General features: G+C 47.2%; 1 protein-coding gene across 11 annotated transcripts in view; it reads right to left on the bottom strand.

Moving 5' to 3' along the window:
- RUSC2 (RUN and SH3 domain containing 2) overlaps positions 1 to 26,938 on the bottom strand; it is a 72,753-nt gene that overhangs the window by 2,366 nt on the left and 43,449 nt on the right. For 4 of the 11 annotated variants that reach the window (XM_078371439.1, XM_035251437.3, XM_078371445.1 and 1 more), the window contains 9 exons: positions 12,863 to 13,282; positions 11,186 to 12,509; positions 3,837 to 4,475; positions 3,399 to 3,584; positions 3,092 to 3,232; positions 1,551 to 1,627; positions 1,174 to 1,348; positions 978 to 1,083; positions 246 to 292 (listed from right to left, as the gene is read on the bottom strand). In XM_078371439.1, coding sequence (XP_078227565.1) covers positions 246 to 292; positions 978 to 1,083; positions 1,174 to 1,348; positions 1,551 to 1,627; positions 3,092 to 3,232; positions 3,399 to 3,584; positions 3,837 to 4,475; positions 11,186 to 12,509; positions 12,863 to 12,922 — 2,755 coding nt within the window. In that variant the 5' untranslated portion in view covers positions 12,923 to 13,282. Of the gene's footprint in view, positions 1 to 245; positions 293 to 977; positions 1,084 to 1,173; positions 1,349 to 1,550; positions 1,628 to 3,091; positions 3,233 to 3,398; positions 3,585 to 3,836; positions 4,476 to 11,185; positions 13,283 to 20,588; positions 20,777 to 26,938 lie in introns of those variants that run through there. The other 7 variants (XM_054257507.2, XM_035251417.3, XM_035251411.3 and 4 more) reach the window with 4 other exon arrangements.

Raw genomic sequence — 26,938 nt, 5'->3', positions numbered from 1 at the left:
CTTAAACTTCTACCTCGGCCTCCCAAAGTGCTGGGATTACAGGCATGAGCCACCATGCCCAGCCCAATGTTTTAACTCAAGCAGAAGCTGGGGAAGGCCTTGGGGGAAGCCCGAGGCTCTGAGGATGAATGCTTGTATGGTCCCCCTTCCCATCTCCAGCAATGAAAAGACAGCTCTTCCTCTTTTGCGCCTCTGAATTCTGACCTGGTTGAGTTTGTGCGACAGAGCAGGGTTCTGGGCATTACCTTCGTGGTTATAGAGGTGATTAAACCAGAACTCCAGGGACCGGATGCTGTAGGGAGACAGGTGAAGAAAGTTGAGTCTTCTGTGAATAGAGCCAGATAAGGAGGCAGATCCAGGGGGGTCAGGCACGGGAAGAATAGCTGAACTCTCCTTTCCATGGCAGGATTCATTTCACCTAATTCCTGAGAGTCAGTGGGCATGTGTGGAGGGAGATAGACGGGCATGTGATTTATAAGCCAACTGCTTCCTCCTGGAGTGGAGTCAGCCTGCAGTCGACCTAAGAAATCAAGGCAGCTACTGTGTGAAAGTACAGGCAGCTCAGGGCCAAGAGGATGGCCCGGGCCCGTACCTACAAAAGCATGTTACTAGGATGTGTGTCCCAAGGTGGACTTAGGGTGAAGCAGGATTTGGAAGTAGTGCTGGAATGGAGAGGATCAGGATTTACAAGTTCCAAAAAAACTGAGACACCCAACTAATTTCCAAATAATCCAGATGACAGATTTGTAAAAGCAGAAGACCACGTTGGTGACCAGTGTCAGAGTCATGGACACAGTGGGAAAGCAGTGACCTACTGAGAGGCAGTAGCTGGCTGGGGGACAGTGAGCCTGTGCGCTGGCCAAGACCCCACAGATCCCCCCTTTCTGTCTCAGTCCATCAAGTTGGTTTCTCGGCGCAGGCAGAGCCCAGGCAGTGGAGCAGGTTGTTTAGGGGATCTTGCTGTTCTGTGTACTCACTTGAGCAGGCCGAGGATGAAGGCGTTGAAGCGCATGGTATGACTGGTGAGCTCTGGGAATTGGCTGACTTTGTTGTAGAGGCCATGCAGGACCTTGGTGGATGGGCCTAGGAGGAAGCCAGGGTTGCAGGTCACATGACCAATTTCTGGAAGCCTAAATTCAGCCCCGGGTCCCCATCTTGCCACCCAGCACCTACCTAGCTGTGTGGAAGCCTCAACCACACTCCATGGCATGTTCTTACGCTGCCCAATGATAACGTCCAGTACAAAGGCCTTGAGCCCATCCTCCAGCACGGCTCGGACAGCAGGGCACAAGTACTTCAGAACCAGGTGGCCCACATTGGGGCTTACAGAACTGTTTCCCAGCTTTGCCTGCGGGTGCAGTAGGGAAGTGCAGAAAACCCCCTCAGGCCTGCCCATGGTCCTCTTGTAGCAGGGCCTCATGGTTCCCCTCTTGCTATCCCCATTCCTAAGTGCCCAACCCTGGGCTCTAAATGCAAGACAGCAAGGGAAGGTGGTGGCGCAGGACAGGCGAGGGCTTGCAGAGCTTGGCTCTACACATTTCCTTGCCTACCTTCACCCCGGGATCCCGGCTTGTGCCAAAATGGGCCACAATGAGGTCCACAGCGGTGTTAACAGCTTTTACCAGCCCTGCAAGAAAGAATGTGAGGTGACAGGTCCCTGAGAAAGTCCTTAGCCAACTCAGCTAGGGCCGAAACCTCAGAGGGGTTGGAAAGTGCTCCCACACTTACTCAGTCTCCACACCTGCCTGTGGGTCTCTCCAAAACGTTCAGGCTTGGCCCTTTTCTGGGTCTGCCTAGTTCTTAAGCACTTCCTGTCTTTACTTCCCAGCCTGGTGCCACCTCAATGACGCCTTTGTTAAGTCTCTCAATGTCCTCACCTCTCAGCCCTCTTATTCCAATCCTGAGTCGTCTAACTATCAGTTTTCTCCACTCTGAGAAACCAGGCCACTGACCTGAAGAAAACCCAAGTCCCTCACACCAGTGCCAGACAAGGGCGATTCCTTGATATGTGCCTCGTCAGCACCCTCTGCCACACCCTCAAACTGCCATGTGAAATCTACACCCCTCCTCTCAAGCTCTTGGTTCTGCTTTAGAGAAGAGGCCCCTAGTCATAAACTCCTTTAACTTCTCTCTGCCCCAAAATCTGTAACAGTCTTGTACATATACCCCTCGCTCCCTTGTTCACTCGCATCCCCTTCACGTCCTGGAGGAAGGTGGCTGTTCCCCTTCTTGCCCGGGTTCTTCTTCCTCCCTGACCTCTGATTCTCCCTTTCTGCTTTCGCAGGGAACTTCAGTTGTCTCTCTCCCTCTTCACAGACTCCTCTTCAGCTCACAATTATGCTCAGTTCTCTCCAGTTCCCTAAAAATGTTCTTAGTTCAGTGGTCACTTATTTGCTAAATAGAGTGGTTCTTGTCATTCCTCATCTTACTAGATATCACCAACATGCTTACCCAAGCTGCTGGGCCCTCTAGTACCTTCACCTGCCCCTCCAAGGACATTGAGGCATTTTTTAATGACATGGAAGCCTCCTCGTTAAACTTTGCTCACTGTGGAAAGGGACTGGAGCCCGACTCTTAAAGCCTCTGATGAAAGACCCTTGCTCACTCACACACACTCAGGATACACAGCACACCGCTTCCTCCTCTGGCCCCAGGGCCTGAGTGCTCCAACTCCTTCCTAGCACTTGGAGATTTTTTTTGCTTGTGTTTTTTTGAGATGGAGTTTTCACTCTTGTTGCCCAGGCTGGAGTGCAATGGCGTGATCTTGGCTCATTGCAACCTCTGCCTCCCAGATTCAAGCAATTCTCCTGTCTCAGCCTCCTGAATAGCTGGGATTACAGGTATGGCACCACCCCCAGCTATTTTTTTGTATTTTTAGTAGAGATGGGGTTGCACCATGTTGGCCAGGCTGGTCTCAAACTCCTGACCTCAAGTGATCCACCCACCTTGGCCTCCACCCCAAAGTGCTGGGATTACAGGTGTGATGTGGGTTTGGCCAGCACTTAGAGATTTAAGACAGGCTAGGTAGTAGGGCAAGTGTGAGGAGGTAGTGACAGCGGAGTCCCTGGCCTGAGCTCGGGGTTATATGCACCTTTTTTCTGAAGCAGGTCAATGGAAATGGCCTCTGAGCTGCCATCTGGGGACAGACAAAACTCAGCTGGAGGCTTCTCCGTCAAGGAAAAGGGGTCTTGGAAGTCAGGGCAGGTCAGTGGTAATGGCTTCACTGCTTGGCCTGGAAAGAAAATAAAAATCAATCCTGAGCAACGGTGCAGGAGTTCCAGCCCAGTTCAGTGCCCTGTACCATCTGAGACATGTTCCTTTGGGACTGACCCCTTCTCTAACCCTTCCTAGCCATGGCAGAGCCTGCCCTGGGTGTACTGGGGACCCTGCTCACATACCATTCAGCCGACAGTTCAGATGGCTGGCAGCACTGAGGGAGCCAGGGAACTCAAAGATAGGGTTTCTTCGGGCCAGCCGAGCTTCTTGTGATCTTCGGTCTAGGCTCCCTGACAAACCAGGTGGCCCTAGTGGGTTCTTCCTCCTGTATTCCCGCCACTTGAGGGCTTGAGGGGATAGATGGTTGGCTGGAAGCAGAACAGATTAGCAGAAAGACAAGAGTTGGCAGGAGACACGGAGTCAGAGTTTCACACCCACCCAGTGGGCCCTTATGAAACACTAGGATATTTGTGGATATATACAGATGCTGGGGAAGGGAGGTGGACATCCTAACCTCTGGCCCCAGGTGAGAGTGTAAGAAACTACTCAAAGGGTCAAAGGGGAGGTGGAAGTGCTTGTGTGAGGTGGTGGGTTTGGGAGGAAGATGCTGGATCTCATACCATTACTGGGCCTGGTGGCCATGCTGCCCTCACCACCTCCCCGGGCCAGGCTCTCTGCTCGGCTGAGGCCAGATCGCCAAGAGCCCAGAGGCGGCAAGCTTCCTGTTCCATGGAGCCGGTACTCAGCTAAGGTCAGTATCTTCTGATCCTCCTTCTGCGGCTGCTGGGAGGCGTCAGGCTGGACGGCAGGACAGGAGTGACTCCATGGGGGCAGGCTTTCTGTGGCTGTGGGCTGCTCTGGGGGCGGGGAGCACGAAGTAGAGGCAGAGGAGTCAGTGCTGGGCCCAAAGGGGCCAACACTCCGGATGGGAGAGTAGCTGCCCAGGGGCGATGGCCGAGAGGTCTCTGGCTCAGACCCAGCTTTCCTGGCACCTCTGCCAGTGGCTCGGGGAGTGGATGCCTGCAGCTCCCTTGAGGGAGCTGGGACTGAGACTTGAGCAGTTGGGGCAGCCACTGGGGCAGGCTGCTGTGTACGGCTGCAGCCTGAGAGGCTGTAGAGCTGGGAAAGGCTGTGGAGGGCCCGGGCCTTGGCCAGCTGCTTGGGGAAGTGGTGCTGGAACACGAAGGGCTGGATGGGCAGCGTTGTTGGCCTCTGTTCCTTGCTGTAGCGAAGGACTGGTCGGCTCTCAGTGCCACCCCCTGTAGCAAAGGGATGGAGAAGGAATCAGTAGACAGACACTGAAACCTAATGAAAGAAGACCCAGAAGCAAAAATGGGAGAGAATGCCCTCTGGGGAGAGGGGCAGGGATCTGGCTGGCAGGAATTGAATGGGTAAAAGTTCGTGGAATGGGACACTGCTCCCCTTTTGTAAAACGTTTCCTATTGTTTTTATGATGCTGGACTGTGTTGTACCTCTTTGCTGTTCAGTCCCTTTTCATTTTCTTGACTCCAAAGGTGAGTGTATCTTAAGGCTCAATGCTTGCATCTCATCTTACACTTTCTTTCTTGCACAGTTTGAATTCAGACTTCCATAGGATAACTCCCAAACCCACATCTGGCTTATCTGGAAATTAGTTGGGTTTCTCAGTTTTTCTGGACCTCGTAAATCCTGATCCTCTCCATTCCAGCACTACTTCCAAATCCTGCTTCACCCTAAGTCCACCTTGGGACACACATCCTAGTAACACGCTTTTGCAGGTACAGGCCCGGACCATCCCCTTGGCCCTGAGCTGCCTGTACTTTCACACAGTAGCTGCCTTGATTTCTTAGGTCGACTGCATCTCTAGATCGTTCTGCTTTTGGTTAACATTTGCTACAGTAGCTCATCCATCACCTTTCTCCTTTTTTCCAATCACTTCTATTTCTGTCAATGGCAGAACCATTTTCTTTGTTTTGAAGTCTTGGAGTAACAGTCACACATTTTCAGTGAGGAGAAAATGTTTCAAATATTACTGACTTTAAGCTTTTGCTTATTATCCCATCTCCAGTCATGCCTGCACATTTCATTCTTGAGCAAATCTATAGTAAGACAGTTCTTTTCCACTCCCACTCTTCATGATCCTGGCATTGGAACCTCAAGACTGCACATTTGCTCCCTTGAACAGAGGTATGCTCCCCAAGGCTGGGGGGGCTCTCCTGTGCTTTCAGCCAGTCTTCAGGTCAATGTCCCTCAAAACGTGGTGCTCAGAACAGAAAAGTCCAGGACCCTGCAGTGGGACAGTGGATGGACTGAACTTCCAACAAAACACTGTGGACCTCCAAGTAAACGCAAGATGGCGCTATAAGCACGCACCCGGCCTGCAGCTCTGGTGAGGGCTCGCCAGCAGTGGGGCTCACCAGCTCTGACTTGGGAATTAGTTCTCTTACTTGAAATGTAGACAGATTAAAGTACTTGCTTAAAGTTACACAACTAGGAAGTGGCAGAGCTAGAATTCTGCCTAAGTCAGAGTCTGATTTCAGAACCACTGTTCTTTTTACCACATTGCACTGCATATGAAATTATATCAGGCCAGGTTTTCCTATCCCTCATCTTAACTTACATCAGAGTCATAGGGGACCAGGACCACAACCGGTTAGGGAGGTGCTTCCAAATCTACTTTGATGGCAGTTTCAAGCTCCACCCTCCTGCTATCCCCAGTCAGTGCTTACACAACCTCTGCCTTCTCCCTGGCTCAATGTGCTGCTGCCACACGTCCCTGTCCTTTAACGCCAGGTGCATGAATATCTCAGGGCCTTCTGCACCTGCTTTTCTTTCTGCCTGAATCTTCTCATCATCCAGGTACCAGCTCAAATGCCACCTCCTCAGTAAGACCTTCTCTGATTACCTCAGCCCCTCTGGCAAGTTGCTCTCTATCCCATTACCCTGTTTCCATTTTCTTTTCACCATCAAAAGTTGTCTTTTAAATGTGTTTATTGCCCATTACTCCTCCTCAAAGCTCCAGAAAAGTGAGGATTTTATGTTGTTCACTGCTGGATCCATAAGGCCTGGAACAGAGCCTGTCACACAGTATGCAGTGAACAACGATCTGTTCAATGAATGAATTGCCACAAAGCCAGTCCCACTACAACCAGAATCTTCTTAACATACGTCAACTAGCTTCAAGATACAAATGTTGTTTTATCTCCCAGAATAAAATCGAATCTTCTTAGTGTGCTAGGTGCCCACACCTGCTACAAACCAGGCTGCTCTCCCCTCAAACTTTCCACACCTGCCCTCCCTGACCCTACTCTTCCCAGTCCATCCCTGCCATGAAGTACACTGCTTTTGCCATTGGGAATGTGTTCTTCCTTTCCGCCTATTTAAGTGTCAGTTTTCAAGGCTGAGCTGACCCTGGCTACCGGATTAGGTCATCCCAACCACAGCTTTATTATACCCCCTATATAAAGGAGTCTGAATTAGACTGCTTATTTCTATCCTTTTAAAACTCTTCTCTACTAAGTTCCCAGGGTACAGTTTGAGGCAGAGGAATAAGATCAGGTAAGAAGGGGACCCCTATGGGGAATGGGTCTTCGTTCTACCCTCAGGTAATACACAGAATAAGTCTATGTGACATTCATTCAGAAAACAAGAGACAGAGACTGTTCACCTGAGTCAGTTTTTTTCTAGGTTAAATAGCACCAGTTCCTTCTTAAAGTGTGTCCAGAACGCAATGAAATCCACTGAGCACTCACTGGTTCGGAGGTGTGAGGGACTATCCACTCTTTCTTGCTGGAGTCTATGAATGAATCCAGTCATCTTAACTTTTTGGAAGCTCTACCAAATTGCTGACTCATTCTGAGTTTGCATTCAATTCAGTATCCAACTCAAGTGCAGGTTACATATCAAACTTAACATTGCTCTCTGCTTTATTAGTTTTGTTCTTAAAGATTCAGTAAGATCCCTTTACATCTTGATTCTGCTGCTCATTATCTCAAAGAGCCTTCTCAGCTTTTCTTTTTTACTTTTTTTTGATACAGAGTCTCACTCGTCACCCAGGCTGGAGTGCAGCGGTGTGATCTTGGCTCACTGCAACCTCCGCTTCCTAGGTTGAAGTGATTTTTGTGCCTTGGCCTCCTGGGTAGCTGGGACTACAGGCGTGCACCACCACACCTGGCTAATTTTATATTTTTAGTGTAAATGGGTTTTCTCCATGCACCAGGCTGGTCTCAAACTCTTGGCCTCAAGTGTTTTGCCTGCCTTGGCCTCCCAAAGTGCTGGGATTACAGGTGTGAACCACCGCACCTGGCCTACTTTAATTTTTTTTAGAGACAGGATCTCACTTTTTGCCTAGGCTGGAATGCACTGGTGCAATCATAGCTCACTGTGCCTCAAACTCCTGGGCATAGGTGATCCTCCTGCCTCAGCCCCCCAGAGTAGCTAGGACTACAGGCATGTGCCACCACTCACAGCTATTTAAAAATTTTTTTTTCCTGTAGACACAGGGTCTCACTATATTGTCCAGGCTGGTCTCAAACCCCTGGCTTCAAGTGATTCTCCCACCTCAGTCTCCCAAAGTGCTGGGCTTATAGGTGTGAGCCACTATGCCCAGTCCACCTCAGCTTCTGTCATTCCCAGATTGGATCAGCCTGTCTTTTGTCATTCAAAACTTGAATTGTCATTTGTTTTTGATTTAGTAAAAAGCTATACAGAATCAAGAGAAGACTGGAGACTTATAGAACAGAGCAGCATCTTGATATGAAAAGTCTCAATCTGATAGAGAAAACACTGTTAACGCCTCTCCTCACCTCTCTGAGCAGGATATTTCTTGCCCTCAGAACATCAGCCATAGTATCCCACAAGACACACCCAGCAGACAGACACTGCACTCTAAGAAGGGAGTGGGTTCCAAAGGACCCAGTCAATCCTTGCTATCTCTCTTCCCTAGAGATCTTTCTCTCTCCCATGCCTACCCCAAGGACAGCTCTTCTGTGTATGTTTAGGAACATGAAGTTTCTGATGGACTGTGACCTCCCTGATAGCACAAATAATATTATTTATAGTTTTTAAACATTTTCTTTTGAGAAACCAACAGACCCAACCTAAGGCTACGGCACAGCTGTGAGAATTTGCTGTCCCTGCTTTACCTCCCGTTTCCTTCCTCTAAGATCTGGTTTCCACTCTCACTACCCCCAAATATTACCTTCAGGATTCTTATCTTAGGTGATTTCTCTTTAGAACTGTTTTAGTTCAAACTCTTCTTTTTGAAACTTTCTCCTCCTTTGGTTCCTGTGACTTCACTCTCTCCTGGTTTTTCTTTTCTTTTTGAGACGGAGTCTCTATCACCTAGGCTGGAATGCAGTGGCAGAATCTTGGCTCACTGCAACCTCTGCCTCCCGAGTCCAAGTGATTCTCCTGCCTCAGCCTCTTGTGTAGTTGCAGTTACAGGTGCCAGCCACCACGCCTAGCTAATTTTTGTATTTATTGTCCCTGAATCCTCTTTCGGCCACACACATAGCTTCAGCTACCACTTTATTTTATATATTTTTTTGAAATATTGTCTCACTCTGTTGCCCAGGCTGGAGTGCAGTGGCTTGGTATAGGCTCACTGCAACCTCCACCTCCCAGGTTCAAGCAACTCTCTTGCCTCAGACTTCCAAGTAGCTGGGATTACAGGCATGCACCACCCCACCTGGCTAATTTTTGTATTTTTGGTAGAGATGGGGTTTCACCATGTTGGCAGGCTGGTCATGAATTCCCAACCTCAGGCGATTTGCCTGCCTCAGCCTCCCAAAATGCTAGGATTACAGGTGTGAGCCACTGTACCCACTGGGCGCCAGCTACCACATTTATTCCAATGACTTTCCACTCTACATGGTGCTTTCCTGAGTTCAGAGAAGACACCTTTTCCAGTCCATCTTCTACCCAAAACCAGTGATCCAATTTTTTTGTTGTTGTTTTCTGAGGTGGAGTTTCACTCTTGTTGCCCCCGCTGGAGTACAATGGCGCCATCTCAGCTCACTGCAACGTCTGCCGCCCGGATTCAAATGGTTCTCCTACCTCAGCCTCTGGAGTAGCTGGGATTACAGGTGTGCACCACCATGCCCAGCTAATTTTTGTATTATTAGTAGAGACGGGGTTTTACCATGTTAGCCATGCTAGTCTTAAACTCATGACCCCGGGTAGACCCCCTGCTTCAGCCTCACCAAGGGCTGGGATTACAGATGTGAGCCACTGCATGGAGCCCAATTATTTCTTTTTTTTAAATGAGGCCTGGACGGGCACAGTGGCTCATGCCGATAATCCCAGCACTTTGGGAGGCCGAGGCAGGTGGATCACCTGAGGTCAGGAGTTCAAAATCAGCCTGACCAACATGGAGAAACCCCATCTGTACTAAAGTACAAAATAAGCTGGGCATGGTGGCGCATGCCTGTAATCCCAGCTGAGGCAGGAGAATCACTTGAACCTGGGAGGCAGAGGTTGTGGTAAGCCAAAATCATGCCATTGCACTCCAGTCTGGGCAACAAGAGCAAAACTCTCTCTCAAAAAAACACAACAACAAGGCCTGAAGGAGCAAACAACCAGTGATCTTTCTACAATGCAAATCAAAACATATCATTAAGCAGACAAAAACCCAAATCCAACAAAAACAAATGCGAAGAGCCACTTCTCTGACTAAAATCTTTCAGTGGTTCCACCTGCATTCCACTATGGCTATACCAAATTATGCAGTTCCTAGAAAGGGTCAAGCTATTCTGTGCCTTTGTGGTTTTGTACAGACTATCCTGTGAGCCTAGAACATTCTTCTTACAAGTCTTCACAAACCCTAATCCTAATAATCTTTCTAGATTGGGCTTAAATTTAAGTAAACTGTGTTAGCAGTCCCTGACATTTCAGTGCGATTTAGATACTCCCTCACTGGCCAGTACTGAATATTGCCATCTCTTCTTTTTAATTATCCATTTCATTTTCTGTTTCCATCCTTCGTTGGAATCGTTGAAAACAGAGATCAACCCTCTCATCTCTGTCACCAGCACCACTGTAAAACACTGGTATAAAATATTTATTTAAAAGTTTACAAAATGAATAGGGAAAGAGCTGGCCTAGGGAAGCCACTTGGAACTTAAAGGTCAAGCAAGGGTCAGGTCTAGGCTCTTTGGAGGTGGCTACAATCACCGATTAAAAAATAAACCTCACTGATGCCCAGTGTGTTTTGTTGTTGTTAGACATATCCCTTGGTTGTCCCTTAGGCACTGCAAATTCTTAAATGTCCAAACCTGTACTATGTCTCATCTCTCTTCCAGGAAATCTCCTGTGATTACAACCCTTATTCATGGCCTCATCTTTCCCATCATCCAGGTTCAGAATCAGTCTTCTGAATCTGTTATTTCTGAATATGGCAGCCTCTAAGTCCTGCTGATTTTATCCCCTCTATTGCCTCAGTGGTTTTTTTTTTTTTTTGAGACAGAGTCTCACTCTGTCTGCCCAAGCTGGATACAGTGGTGTGATCTTGGCTCAGTGCAACCTCCACCTTCCAGGTTCAAGCAATTCTGCCTCAGCCTCCCCTGTAGCTGGGATTATAGGCACTGCCACCATGCCAGGCTAATTTTTATATACATACATACATACATACATATATATATATATTTTAGTAGAGATGAGGTTTCATTATGTTGGCCAGGCTGGTCTCAAATTCCTGACCTCAAGTGATCCACCCGCCTCAGCCTCCCCAAGGGTTGGGACAGATTACAGGCATGAACCACCACACCCAGCCCCCTCAGTGTATTTTTGAGTCCTCTGTCTCCCCCCAACCCCCCGCCACAGTGAGCCCACTCCACTATAAGCTGTGGGACCAGCCCTGGCGGGATAACAGATCTAGGATGTGGAACCTCTGGTGGCATGGATGAGGTGGTTGGCAGGGACCTGTCACCGAGGTGGCCATCCATATCCTGCTGGTGAATATTCACATATTGCTAACCCTTAGGTTCCTTACCGTCAGCTCTAGCTCTTGTATCCCTCTGGGTATGGCTGCTGGCTGGGCTCCCTGGGAGAGCAGTCCCTGGATCCATCAGCTGAGCCAGCATGCCTTGCCCAGCAGCTCTGAGGCCAGCAGGAGGCATCTCACTGGCGTGGGGTCCCTGACAGACCTGGGTGGACCAGGGTGGACTTGGCTCTGGCCCAAGTAGGTCCATGCCTGGCCCCAAGGGCATGGGTGGCAGGCTATGGCTACAGTGAGTGCCCTCATCCAGCGGTGCCCCCTGATCTTGCCGGGCTTCTTGGATGGGTGAGAACTCCTGGGAGGAGTCCCCAACACTCACACGAAGTGGAGGTGAGCCAGAGCCTCCAGTTTTCTTCCGGCCCTTGGCTAGCTCAGCAAAGGAGGTGACCCTCCTGGGTGGGGAACTGGGCCCGGCCATGGCTGTAGGGCCCTCACTCAAGCGCACTGGGCAACTCAACATGCGTTCCAGCGAGCCCAGGCGGACAGGAGGACTGCGCTGCAGGCTGCGATCATAGCTGCGGGAGCGCTGACGTCCAGTGCTGAGGTTGGGGGGTGAAGTATTCGTGTACACTTGCCCCTCAAACACAGGGGGGCCCATAGCAGCTGCTGCTGGGACGGAGGAACTCACTCCCTCTTGTTCCTCCTGGACTTCTGGCTTCTGGAATAGGTAATACTCAGAGGGCTGGCTGGGGCCTGGGTCTGGGCCTGGTGGGGGACTTATCTTGGTGTGCTCCTCAGAGCAGCTTGTGATGGAAGAGCCAGCAGGGCTTGGGGATGATTGGGAGGACAGGTCACAGGTAACAAGTTTATAGTAATTTTGTGTGGCCACAACAAGACGGGCCTGGCTCTGGAAGCAGGCTGTGAGGTCAGCCACTGCTGGGCACGGCTCACAGTGTGGGCGGTAGGAGTTACAGTTGGCATCAAGCTCAGGAGATGAGGCATGAGGGCAACCATAGCCCCCTTCCCTCCCTGCACTTTCAGGGTGATGTGACTCACAAGACATCTTAGACTCAGCTGGGGAGGGCTGCAGATCCAGGTAGAAGGCGCCAGGGTCTGAATGGCTGCAGAAGGAAGAGTCGCTGCAGGACTGTGGGGCAGAGTTGAGATTGGCACGGGGGGTGCCATGCATCTTGTTGTAGAGGGTGCTGAAGGTGACCAGCACACCATCTGAACTGTTGCAGGAGGAGTCGCTCACGTAGCCCATGGACTGATCAGCTGCCTCGGACTGACTGGATGTGCTACTGCAGCGGCAGTGCTGGGCTCCTGAGCCAGAGCATCCCGGGTTCCTTGGGGATTCATCTGAACTGAGCTTCCATTCCTGGTCAAAGGAAAAGCCAGAGGTATCACTGGCTCCACCCCCGCTGCCACTCCCACCAGGTCCCCCACACTCATCCAGCTCCATGGTCTCTGCTTCCAGCTCTGGCCGGCAGCAGTGGCTGGTGCCACACTGTGGAGTATTCAAGGTCATCACTGGCTCCTGCTCCTGCCCTTCCACCACTCCAGCCCGACTGCGTGTTGCCCCCCATGGCCTGCCCACTCCGGGGCCAGATGGTGGCAGCTGGAAAGAGGATAGATGGAAGGTGGGCTGGCCAGTGCCATGCAGGTGGAAGGACTGCTGGGTGGCACTGTCACCAATGCTGTCATCATACAGGTCACCGAGTCCTGGCTCACCCACACCATCCTGCAGCAAGAAGGGGTTGTGTCGTTTGGGGACTCCAGGACCTCTTCCATCCCGACTCCTAATCTTGGTGCTGTCTGTAGACCGTGCAGTTCCTCCCGGAGCAGAGTGCAGGCTGCTGTATAGCAGGGAGTCGGCTTGTCCTAGGTCTTGATCGGGCTGGGTGATGCCTAGCTCTGGTGGGCAGAAGGGATTAGGTCTTGTGCTCCCACTACCTCCGCCTGCCCCTCCACAGCACTGCCTGTCTGGGACTTGACAGTGCACCAGTGGGATGTGATGAACGATGAGGGTCTCTCCAGTCAGCTTTGGGGGACTATCCATTCTGGAAAGTTCGAATAAGGGCATCAACAGCACCAGACACTGTCCCCGGAGCCCAGTGGGGCAGAACACATTTCATCAGGAGAGCTTGGCACCTGGAGAGAGAGGGAAAGAAAGGGAACCTAATGTCACCTCCCTGGAAGTCAGGGACATGCCCTTCCCTACTTCATTTTCAGATGGAGAAGAGCCCAGGAAGCTTGAGTCAAGGTGGAGCTTGACTGTACAGCCCAATAGGCGGGTGGGGACCTCACCATGCATTCTGCATTGTACAGGTCCAGCACCAGAGATCCCCTTTAACATCATGCCTCAAATTATGGCAAAAGGCCAAGTCCCTCTAATGCCACATATAAAGGTCAGGACAGTACTTTCCCATTCTCTTTCAAGGACCTTGTCCTTGGCAGTAAACAATGACTAGTCCTGAGCACAAAAAAAAGTATGAATAATGACACAAGCAAAAACCATCTAGGATGTCTAAGGCTTAGACACGGCTACAGCACACAAGTTTATACACCAGGGGAAATATCATGAATAACATCACAAACTCAGAGCAATATGCTATAATTTTGCAAGAAGCATATTTAAAAATAATATATCATCCAACCAAGGGACTTATCTCTGATCCCCTTTATCCTCCTATGAGCCCCAGAATATTTGTCCCTCTCTGATGACTGTGGGCTAAGTATCCTTACTGCTGTAGTAGAACTTCTTGAATGCAGAGACTGAGTTGGGCATTAGGGCGAATGCGAGTATGATGTCAAACTCTTCCTCCTCAATGCGGGTGGAGGAACCTATTTTTATGTCTTTTGTATTAGTCTAACACATCACTTAAGATAAACGTGAAAGGCATAATACATTCCTAACATATGTCTAGCTCAGGATACAGATGTCCTGAAGTGCCCAAATGCTGCCTAGTTTTAGCTTAGAACCTTCACTACTGGGATCCAATAGAAAGTCTTCTCTTCCCAGTTTTACCTCTTACAGACTAAAGCAAAGTTCCCTCTTGTTTAGGGTCTCCTGGTGCCAAGGGCACAGCCCATCCTGAGCTTCTCTGGTCTCTTGGCTGCCCGATGGCAGTGTGGCCTGCTCAAGTTCTAGTCTCCCGTGTTTCCATGTTCAGGTCTCAACAGTCTTCATTCCTTCTGACTCTTCACATGTAATGTTCCAAATTCACTCATTTCCCTTCCCTTTTTATTCCTATCATTTGCTTTTCACTCATTCTGAGTCTAAATCCCCCATTGCCCTTCTCTTATTCATTGTTTAACCGAATCTTTGACACCATTAATTTCTTAAAATTTAACTCATTTAAATCATAGGGTCCCAGCTCATCATGTGGAATGTGGTAAAGGCTAAGGCAAGTCACATAGGCTCAAGGACATGAACAATGCACAAAAAATCATGGTTAAGAAGTATACGTGTGAGGGACAAGGTATTAAAATGTAACTGTGTTAAATTTAAGCAGCAATTATTTATAATCTTGCTTCCTCCTCCCCTTTCTGAGAGGAAGGCAGGTTCCTCTGTTGAACTTCCAAGCCTGTGTGTGTTTACTGGGCTAATGGGTAGAGATGTAGAAGGGCAGATATTAAGAGAGTCTAAACTGAGCTACAAGATTAAGGGTTATAGAAGAAAACATAGGAGTAAATGATGTTTGTTATCTTGGATTAGGTGAGTTTCTTAGATATGACACCAAAGGCACAAATGACAAAAGAAAAAACATAAATGGGACTCCACAAGAACCAAAAACCTTTGTGCTTCAAAGGATCTCACCAAGAAAGTGAAAAGACAATCCATAGAATGGGAGAAAATATTTGCAAATCATATACCTGATAAGAGACTTCTAATCAGAATATATAAGGAATTCTTACAACTCAACAACAAAAGGACATATGAGGTTGGTGCAGTGGCTCACGCCTGCAATCCCAGCACTTTAGGAGGCCAAGGCAGGCAGATCACAAAGTCAGGAGATTGAGACCATCCTGGCCAACATGGTGAAACCCCATCTCTACTAAAAATACAAAGGTTAGCTGGGTGTGGTGGCATGTGCCTGTAATCCCAGCTACTCAGGAGGCTGAGGCAGGAGAATTGCTTGAACCAGGGAGTTGGAGGTTGCAGTGAGCCGAGATCGTGCCATAGCACTCCAGCCTGGAGTGAGACTCCATCTCAAAAAAGACATATCTGTTTAAAACATGGCAAACCGTCTGAATCGGCATTTCTCTGAAGACATATAAGTGGCTAATCAGTACACAAAAAGTTGTTCAACATGATTAGTCATTAGAGAAATAAAAATCACAATGACATACTACTTCACTCCAGCTGGGATGGATAAAATAAGAAATATAGACAATAACAACTAGCAAATGATGATGATGAAGTGAAGAAACTGGAACCCTGAAACATTGCTGGGGGTATTGTAAAATGGTACAGCTACTTTGGAAATGTCTGACAGTTCCTCAAAAGGTTAAACATAGTGTCATCACATGACCCAGCAGCTGCACTCCTGGGTACATACCCAAGAAAAATGAAAACATATGTTCACACTGAAGTTTGTATACAAATGTTCATAGCAGCATTATTCACAGTAGCCAAAAAAATTGGGCACCATCAAAGCCAGCCACAAAGGGCTTTTATGATGTATGATTCTATTTATATGAAATGTCCAGAATAGGCAAATCCATAGAAATAGAATGTCCTGAAATCAGGCCAGGCCTGGTCAGTGGCGTTTGCCTGTAGTCCCAGCACTTTGGGAGGCCAAGGCAGGAGGATCATTTAAGGTCAGGAGTTTGAGCCCAGTCTGGCCAACATAGCAAAACCCTATCTCTACTAAAAAGACAGAAATTAGCCAGGTGTGGTGGTAGACCCCTGTAATCCCAACTCCTTGGGAGGCTGAGGCAGGAGAATCGCTTGAACCCGGGAGGTAGAGGTTGTGGTGAGCCAAGATTACGCCACTGGGAGACAGAAGAAGATTCCGTCTCAAAAAAAAAAAAAAAAAAAAACAAGACAAATAGCATATACAGTTTGACACCATTTTTGTAAATAAACATGTCTACATGTATAGAAGAAAACCTGTAACATGTGCAACAAACTTACCAGTGCCTATCTCCGTTGAGTGATTTGGATTATTTTTAATTGTATTCTTTTTGCTTCATCTGTATTTTCTAATTGGTATGTAATAAATATCCATTTTGTGCATAATTTAAGCAATTTTTTTTTTCCTTTTCTTTGAGATAGGTTCTCACTCTGTCACCCAGCTTGGAGTGCAGTGGTATGATCATGGCTCACTGCAGCCTGACTGCAGCCTCACTGCAGCCTTACCCTCCCAGGCTCAGGTGACCCACCCTCAGCCTCCTGAGTAGCTAGGACCACAGGTGCGTGCCACCATGCCTGGCTAATTTTGGTATTTTTTGTAGAGACAGGGTTTCTCCATGTTGTCAAGACTGGTCTCCAATGCTTGGGTTCAAGTGATCCACCTGCCTTGGCCTTCCAGAGTGCTGGGATTACAGGTATGAGCTAACATGCTGGGCCTAAACAATTTTTTGAGGGGGTTTCTCTTTACACACATACTAGGTTTCCCCCGGAATCCAGGCCATAATCCTAAGGCCTGGACTAAACGGAGTATGGAGAACTTTCTTACATAGAGAGCAGTAATTTTAGGGCTACCCATGGGTTGCAGCCATTATTGACCTTCAATGAGTACCTTTTCTTCCCTTTTAAAGCATCATTTTCAAGAGGCATTCACAAGTATCACATAAAAGAATTTATGATTCTACCGACACAACCATTACTAGGACATACATGCCTTCATATGGAAAAACTGATGCACACATACTGAATGCAGAAAGCTGACTCTAAATCAGGGATGAGGAACAAATGTATGTGGGAGGTGATGATGGTGCCCCTGGCTGGAGGGCACTCACAGTTGTATTGTAATGTGATGTTGACAGATCTGTCTCCCAGACTGGAGCACAGTTCCAAGGTTGGAGACTGTAATACAAGAAACTCTGCTTAGAACACAGTAGGTGCTTGGTTATTTGTTGACTACTTTACCCATCAAAAAAACACTGAGTTGTTAGTCTTTTTCTGATGGAATTACAGGAGTTTTAACATTTGTTCTGCATACAAGTCCTCTGTTAGATATATGCCTCATGAATATTTTCTCTCAGCCTATGGCTTGCCCCTGTTTTCTTAACTTTTTTGATAAATAGAAGTTTTTAATTTATCAAATTTAAATTTATCAATTTATCAGTTTGTTTATTCTATGGTTAAAGCTTTCTGTATCCTAAGAAATTTTTATCTATCCTAAGATCATAAAGAAATATTCCTGTTTTCTTCTAAAAGCTGTACAGTTTTAGCTTTTACATTTAGGTTGTATTGAATCCTACTAAGTGTCAAGCAAGATCTTTCACTGATTGATTTCATTTTATTTTATATTTCTGTATCTCAGAGAAGATCTTATTCCTTTCTGATCTCCACACAACCAAGGGAAATGCCCAGGAATGGCTCCTCACAGACAATTCCAATTCAGCCATCTAAGGGGAAGTTCTGCAGGCATCTCATAAGATTTTCTACTCATGCTTTACCCAACCCGTTCACACTTTTTTACAAAGCATTTTTTATGTATGTCATATCTCATTGATCCTTACATCAACTTACCAAAGGAGGCGGAGCCATCTTCATTTTTAAAAATAAGGAAATTTACACCCAGAGAAATGAAATGACTTGCCCAAGAACACTCAGTGAATAAATAACATAATTAAGATTAGACTCAGGAATCCTAACTTTTTTCTTGATCAGTTAAGAATAATCAGTTAAGAGAGTAGGCCGGGCACAGGGGCTCATGTCTATAATCCCAGCACTTTGGAAGGTCAAGAGATTCAGACTATCCTGGCCAACATGGTGAAACCCCATCTCTACTAAAAATACAAAAAATTAGCTGGGTGTGGTAGTGCATGCCTCTAGTCCCAGCTACTCGGGGGGCTGAGGCAGGAGGATAGCTTGAACCTGGGAGGCAGAGGTTGCAGTGAGCTGAGATCCAGTCTGTACTCCAGCCTGGCAACAGAGCGAGACTCCATCTCAAAAAAAAGAGTAAAAGTAAACTGTACATATGACACCACAGAGAACATTTACTGAGTGTGTATCTCAGACTTCTTTCCTGGGAGTGACTTTTTCTACATCAAGACAAGTGGCCCATCCCCTCTAATGAAGGTGAAGAGAAAACACTGAGCTGGAAGAGCTCATTTCAGACTTTTTAAACCCTGATTAAATGGAGAGACATGGAAGATGAGGATGGGGAAGAAACAGAGGATTCAGAATAAGAAAGTAGAAGACAGCTCTTTCAGAAGATGAACTCTCTAGCTATGCCTACCAGGTAGAGTGGAATGGTGGGCTCAGCCAGTATAAAGTTATGAGGTCTTGTTCTCCAAAATCAGGAAAAGCTTTCTATGAGAGCCCTTTTCCTGGCCCTTGTCCCAAATGGGTGTCTCTTGTCCTATAATAATACTATTAGTGATCATTTATTAAGCATTTATATGTTTACATATATTACATATATCATCGCTAAATGCACTGTCACATTTTCAAATAGGCATAATCCTTTCCATTGTAAAGAAGAGACAACCAAACTTAAAGTGTATAAGTAGTTTGCCCACATTTACACACCTGAGATGGGATTCAATCCCAGGTCTGCCCAATTCCTAATTATTTTCAAAGAAAATGATTGGGGCCACACCCTCTTCTTAAAGTCCTTGCAATTACTCTGCTTCCAGAGCAGCTGCTTTCTACCTGACCTGGGTAGACCCACGTTTCTGCCTCCACTTACACTGGCTATGTCTACCTGCCTCTCTAATCTATGAACCTACAATCCCTTTCATAGTGTCCCCAGGCTCTGATAATACTTGTCAATTCCACCTCCTGCCCCAGTTCCCAGCTGTCATCTCCCTGCCCCATTCATGGTCCTAAGGGCTCATTTTTCCCTGCTCTGTGGTTCACATTCCTAGACAATTCCTGGGAACAAATACACTGCCATAACTATCCAGCGTATTCCTCAACCACATATTTGCACAACATGGCACTGCTGTCTCCTACTATCCTATGTTTTTGAACCTTCCACCAAGGTGTTTATTAGAAATGGAAATTTTAATTATTTTTTACCGACAGCCTAGCTTGGTTGGCCAGGCTAGGGTGCAGTGATGCGTTCATAGCTCATTGCGCCTTGAACTCCTGGGCTCAAGTGATCCTCCCACCTCAGCCTCCTTAGTAGCTGGGACTACAGGCACACACCATAATGCCTGGCTAATTTTAAAATTTTCTGTAGAGACAGTTTCACCATGTTGCCCAGGCTGTCTCGAACTCCTAGGCTCAAGTTATCCTTCTGCCTCAGCCTCTCAAAGTGCTGGGATTACAGGCGTGGAAATGGGAATTTAAGCTACTTTTTCTACCTGCTCAGCAATGGAGCAACTCTGTGCAGGAAAACTGCAGAAAAAAAGATTTCCTCTAGCTTTGGTCATCAGTGTCTTTCTGCCAGTCATAGAACCCTTTCCGTCTTTTTTGGCCTTCTGAATAAAGACAGGGGAGAAAATGGCCCTCAGCTGCCATTCTCTAGCAATCTGACCTTGACTTGAGATCCTGACGAGGGGCCCCTGTAGGACTGATAACGCTTTTCCTGACTGGTCCTATCCTGGGTAAGGTCAAAGGGAGGAAGGCAGGAGGGCAGATTTGGGAGTCTTAGCTTATGCTCAGGTCTCTTGAAGGCTGACTGTAACAGGTCAGGTGTCCTAGGCATTACAGACTGTCCCTGCCCCTCCCATATACTGTGGGGCACCCTGGTCAGTGTTCTTACTCCATCCTTTTACCTGGAGCCTGGTGACTCCCATAGCACCAGAAGATGTGATATATGTATCTATGTTATGTATTTGCATGTATATGTATGTGCATGCAGGTATGTATGTGCGGAGAGAAAGGCTTCCCAGCCCCTCTTCTTGAAAGCTGCCTGGATCCTAGCATGTTTTCCATCATAAACTTACAGTAGCTGCAGCGGTGTCTCCTCCCATTAAGCCTTTGTTTCTAGATCTGACTTCCCCCACCCCATCCCTGACCCATACTATAGCAGCTTCATTAGAAATGCCCAAAAAGTAAGGATGAGATCTGTTTCTTGATAAAATAGCATAAATGACATTAGCCCAAGCCTTGGCTTTTCCCCATCTCTGCACCATAGCCCAAATGTATGCATGGATGAGCTTGTCTAATGCTTGTGCTCCTGCACGTTCCCCTCCTTCACCCCCCCACCCCCCACTGCCCCCCTCTCCCTTTTGGAAAGACAAAGCCAACCCTCAGAAGGCAGAGCCTAAATGTGCTGAATGGTATGGTAGCATCTCTGCCCTGCCCCTCCCCCAGCCCCCTGAGCCATACCTCTGTCAGGAGCCTTGAGCTAGACCCGAACGCATCTGTTCCTTTTGCACTCCGACCAAGCTCTACCCCAACAGTTCCAGCTGAGGCACTATTCCACAGGACCACACGGGAACTGCACCGATTTCCTAAGATCTGATTTCTGCTAATACAATGGCATTGTTGCTAATGCAGGGAGGCTGCGCAATCCCAGCCCCAGTCTCCGTGCTGCTGCCGAGGCTGCTGGTGCTGCGGTGACGTTGCTGCTAAAGGAAGGGGGAAGGGAAAGGAGCAGGCCCACAGCACAGCCACTCAGCCTCCCTCCCTTCCAGTCCCTGCGGGCCCTTTAGCCTAGGAAAGGGGGAGGGTAGTGAAAGGAGCCAGCCACTGAGGGCAGTCAGTGCTGGAAGATGGAGAACTCTCAAGACAGCAAGGAAAAACGGGGAGAGTTGCATCTAGCTCCTTTCTTGTCCTTAGGCATTTCAGGGAAGATGTCTGAGCAGAACCTTTGAGCTTCCTTCCTTCCTTTAAGCTCTTTTTATATCCTAGCCAGAAACCTCTCCCTCCTCTTTTTGCCCATTGTGAATGACTCTCTGTTTTCCAGCTTTTTCCTCTAACCAGGATTCCAGACTAGCCTCAGGGTGGGGCAGTCAGCTTGGGAGGGGATTCCTGAAGCCCAGAAGGGAGGCAGCAGGGACCAGTCACCATTCTGCCAGCAGTAACACCCAGCTCAGTCCTGGTGGATGGCCCACGAGTCTTAGCACTGGCCTTCCTAGAGACGTGGGGCGGTGGGCAGGCTTCTATACCCTGGGTGGTGGTAAGTCTTAGGACCAAGGAGGCTGCAGGCCTTCTTCCTAACATGGTATTCCATTCAGTTCCCTGCGTCTTCAGAGGTCTACTTGCTGTGGCTAAAGTGGAACTGGCCCCTCTCGCATTTGTAGGTTCTCAGTCAGTGCTGAGCTGGGTCCAGCTGGGTTTGTGTGGAGGCAGAACCCCTCTATCCAGGCTGAGAGGCCAGAAAGCCTATCTTCCCAGGGAAAGGAAGGCAGGGGACAGGGAGTGGTCTCTCCTAGGCCACAGAAAAATCTCAGTTCTGCCTGGAGACCTACAGAATCCTCCGCCCCTTCCCTGCTCCACCCTCCTCAATTCTGTGGGAACAAGGAAAAAATGGAGAAACTGCAGCTAGAGCCAGTTGTACAGGAAGAAGTGGCATGGTCTCTGTCTACTTTGTGCCACTGGTCCCTACACTTGAACACAGAGATGGTCTCAAGCAGGGCTTGGTTCCCAAGCACTAGCCCTGCCTAGAGCTCCTCCCGAGGTGACTACTATCTGGGCTCCACAGCCACGCACTCAGATTTCAGGTCCTTAGAAAGAAGCCTTTAGAGAAACCACTAGCCAAGACCATAACAGCTAACCCTCAGGATCCATAAGAGATGTAACTTTTCTTTCCCTTTCTTGTTTCTCCTATTCCCTATGACACCCATGTGTCCACTGACACCATGCTGAGCTGAATCAACTGTAGAGAGAACACAAAGACACAAAGACCCATCTCCAGCCTTGACTTGTTTGAGCAGCCATGGTCCCTTGATCCTATAAGCAGGAAACAGTGAGGAAGGAAAGGAAGGAGGGAGGCTGCTGTTCGTAGCCAACCAATAGCGGTCCTCTCAAGGAGGCTTAAAGGTGTGGAAATGGTGTCACTGGCCTTCCTCTCTCCTAGCTGATACAGACCACAAAGTGGGGTTAGATAAGCATCTGTAGGTTAGGGCATCAATCTTTATGACCAAGTGCCTGGAGTTTGAGCGGCTTATTGTGAGAGCTCTGGGCCCAGGGTCTTTGTCTCTGAAATTTCTGTGAGGCTAAGTCATGCAGTGCGCTGGACAGCCAGTGTTTCCAATTGCCTATGGAGGGTGGCAGCTCTCAGACTTCTATGCTTGGCTTAATTCACCACATCACAGACCACCTTGCCACTTACTTCCCCACCACTGCTGCGATTTTGAGGAAAGATCAAATTATTTTCCAGCCAGAAACAAAACACAAATACTGTTAGGTTATACACCTCGAACACCTCCTAACTGGTCTCCACACTTGCAATTGACTTTCTAGTACTACCAGATTCATCTCCCCAAAGCACCACCTATCTTCAACATGTCACTCCTCCTGCCCCTTTTAATGGTTTCTCATTACCCAGAGAATCAAGTTGAGCCTCCTCATTTTGGCTTTCAAGGTCATCCACTTCGGCTGTCTACTCTTTTTTTTTTTTAAGTTTTGCTCTTGTCATCCAAGCTAGAGTGCAGTGGTGCGATCTTGGCTCACTGCAACCTCTGCCTCCTGGTGTCAAGTGATTCTTGTGCCTCAGCCTCCTGAGTAGCTGAGAGATTGCAGACACCTGCTGCCATGCCTGGCTACTTTTTGTAGTTTTAGTAGAGATGGGGTTTCACCATGTTGGCCAGGCTGGTTTCAAACTCCTGACCTCAGGTGATCCACCCGCCTCAGCCTCCCAAAGTGCTGGGGTTACAGGTGTGAGCCACCGCGCTGGCCTCGGCTGTCTATTCCACTCAACCTTACTTTCTACATCCCATCATGTAGTTCTTGAAACATGTTTCAGAAGCTCATTTCCACTCAGCTGCATTTGTTCATTCAGATTGTTACACTTGGACCTGCTCAAAATTATCCAAACCTACCAGGCCCAGAGCAACTCCTCCATTAAGTCTTCTCTTATTACCCTAGAGCCAGAAATAATCTGTTCTCTGAACCAGTGGTTGCAGGTTGTTGATTTTACAGACAAGAAAACAACTCCCACAAAGAAACAGGGAGATCAATATTGGATTGCCAACTTCTTACATTGTCAAGTAGCATCATTACAAAAAACTTGACGTCGATGATCACCATTTCATAAGAAAAAGCATACTGTACTTTTCTTGTTGCATTGCACGCTGATGGCAAACTTCATCAGCAACTAGCATCAGTCCCTGAGAAGTTTTGATTAAGTAGATCATGCCACTTAACATGCTTATTGTTCTTTTTTGTATATCTGCCTTAACATCTCTCCTAGACTGCAAAGTCTGAGTTACATGCATCTTAGCATCTCCATTATCCAGTATATAAGACAATATCATTTTTATTTTCTGTTTCCCAAAAAACCTAGCATAGTGCTTGGCATATTCAAGGTGTCTTGAGCTTGGCATATGGAAGTCTTGTTGAACAAGAGTAATCTAAAAAGAGATGCTCCTTGTGTGTAAATCAGAATAAGTGGTGGGTAGACTTGACTCAACAGGCATGGAAGAGGAGATGCTGTTTCTCATAAAAAATCTGTTAAAAAGAAACTCTGGCAGCCAGGTGTGGTGGCTCACACTTGCAATCCGAGCACTTTGGGAGGCCAAAATGGGCCAATCACCCGAGGTCAGGAGTTCAAGACCAGCCTGGCCAGCATGGTGAAACCCCATCTCTACTAAAAATACAAAAATTAGCCAGGCGTGGTCGTGGGCACTTGTAATCCCAGCTATTCGGGAGGCTGAGGCATGAGAATCACTCAAACCTGGGAGGCAAAGATTGCAGTGAGCCAAGATCATGCCACGGCACTCTAGACTGGACAACAGAAGCAAGACTCTATATCTAAAAAAAAAAAAAGCAGCTTAGGCAACAAAGGAGTAATTCTTCACAACCTAGGGTTAGGCAACACACTCTTAGACATGATAGCAAAAATACAAGTGACTTTGACTTGCTGCTGGCAAAATGAAAAAAAATAATAATAAAAACAGATTAACTGGACTTCACAAAAATTTAAAACTTTTGATCTTCAAAGGACTCAATCAAGATAGTCAAAAGACAACTTGTGAGAAAATTTACAGATCATATAGCTGATAAGGGACTTATATCCAGAATATATTTAAAAATACTTACAACTCAGTAATAAAAAGACAAATGAAATAGGCAAAGGGGGCCGGGTGCAGTGGCTCACACCTGTAATCCCAGCACTTTGGGAGGCCAAAGCAGGTGGATCACTGGAGGTCAGGAGTTCGAGACCAGCCTGGTCAACATGGCAAAACCCATCTCTACCAAAAAAATACAAATATTAGCTGGGTATGGTGGTGCACACCTGTAATCCCAACTACTCAGGAGGCTAAGGCACAAGAGTAGCTTGAACCCAGGAGGCGGAGGTTGCAGTGAGCTGAGATCACGCCCCTGCACTCCAGCCTAGGTGACAGAGTGAGACCCTGTCTCAGACAAATAAGCAAATAAATAAATTAAAATGAAATAAAAATGGGCAAAGGATTTGTGTGTGTGCGTGTATGTATTATTTGTAGAGATGGGGGTCTCACTATGTTGCCCAGGCTGGTCTCAAACTCCTGGGCTCAAGTGATCCTTCTGCTTTGGCCTCCCAAGGTGCTGGGATTATAGGCATGAGCCACCATACTTGGCTGGGCAAAGGATTTGAATAAACATTTCCCCAAAGAAGACACACAAATGGTCAAGCCCTCATATAAACAAATGGTTAACATCATTAATCATTAGGCAGTACAAATAAAAACAAGTGAGATACTACTTGACCCCATTAGAATGGCTAAAATAAAAAAGGCAGGCAATCACACATATTGACAATGATGTGTAGAAAACAGAACCCTCGCACATTGCTGAGGGCACTGCAAAATGGTGCAACCACTTTGGAAAACAGTTCTGGCAATTTCTCAAAATGTTAGAGTCACCATGTGACCTAGCAATTCTGCTTCTAGGTGTATTCCTACAAGAAACAAAACAAAATCCACACAGAAACTTATATATGAATATTCCTAGTAGCATTATTCATAATAGTAAAAAGCTAGGAGCAACCAAAATGTTCATCAACAGAAGAAGGGATAAATAAAACATGGTACACACAATGAATTACTATTCAGCAATAAAAGGGAATGAGGTCCTGATAAATGCTCCAACATGGATGAACCTTGAAAACATTATGCTAGGTGAAAGAAGAAACACAGAAGGTCACATAGTGTTTCATTCTGTTTACATGATATGTCCAGACAAGGCAAATTTATAGAGACAAAAAGTAGATCAGTGACTGCCAGAGGCTGGAGAGACAGAGAGATGGGGAGTGCCTGCTAATGGGTGCGGGGTTTCTTTTAGGAATGATTAAATGTTCCAAAATTACACTATAGTCATAATTGCACAACTCTGTGAATATACTAAAATGATTGAATTGTATGCTTTAAATGGTGAAACGTATGGTATGTCAATTATATTTCAATAAGGCTGTTAAAAACAGTGGCAGCAGCTACAGGAGCTTGAGTGGTGTTGCTCAGCTCCACAGAGGCAGAAATGTTTGAGAACCCCATAACTGGGGGCGTGGGTGAAAGGTGGAATGTCAGGTGTACCAGAAAGCAGAGGCTGTCACTGCGTGTCCATCCAAGGACATCAGAGCATCCTCTCTTTTTTCAACACCAAATTCCTTTTTTTTTTTTTTTTTTTGAGACAGAGCCTCACTCTGTTGCCCAGGCTGGAATGCAGTGGCATGATCTCACTCACTGCAATCTCCACCTCTTGGATTCAAGGGATTCTCGTGCCTCAGCCTCCCGAGTAGCTGGAATTACAGGCATGTGCCACTATACTTCACTAAGTTTTGTATTTTTAGTAGAGATGGGGTTTTGCCATGTTGCCCAGGCTGGTCTCAAATTCCTGAGCTCAAGCAATCCACCTGCCTAGGCCTCCCAAAGTGCTAGGATTACAGGCATGAGCCACCACACCCAGCCTTGACACCAAAATTCCTTTATAAATGGACTCTTAAAACTCTCTCACTACTTTCTCCTTCACCGTTCCTTATCCACCAGAATTTTTTCTTGTAACATTTGAATTTTGTGAAGCAGTTATAATTTTTAAACTTACAATATTGGAATCGTCCAACACTCTCAGTCATCATCTCCTATTCAACTCCTCTTTTCTCTTTGGCTTTTTTTTTCTTTGCTCTGTCACCCAGGCTGGAGTGCAGTGGTCAATCTTGGGTCACTGTAACCTCCACCTTCCAGGTTAAAGTGATTCTTGTTCCTCAGTCTCCCAAGTAACTGGGATTACAGGTGCATGCCACCATGCCCACCTATAGTTTTGTATTTTTGGTAGAGTTGGGGTTTCACCATGTTGGCCAGGCTGGTCTTAAATGCTAAGCTCAAGTGATCTGCCCACTTCGGCCTCCCAAAGTACTGAGATTATAGGTGTGTGCCACCAAGCCTGGCCCTCTTTGCCTTCTATAAACCAATCCTCCTAGTTCTGCTTCTTAGATAATTCTTTCCTCATTGTTTAATAAAACAATACCTGGCCTGTATTTAAATGCAAATTTATAGCAAGGTTCAGACCTGAAGTCTTTTCAGCCTAACCATCTTTAGTGT

The sequence above is a fragment of the Callithrix jacchus genome, chromosome 1 (genome assembly GCF_049354715.1).
Source record: "Callithrix jacchus isolate 240 chromosome 1, calJac240_pri, whole genome shotgun sequence".
In the NCBI taxonomy this organism is placed as follows: Eukaryota; Metazoa; Chordata; class Mammalia; order Primates; family Cebidae; genus Callithrix; species Callithrix jacchus.
The sequence above is the reverse complement of the archived record's forward strand: the minus strand, read 5'-3'. Positions and strand labels throughout refer to the sequence as shown.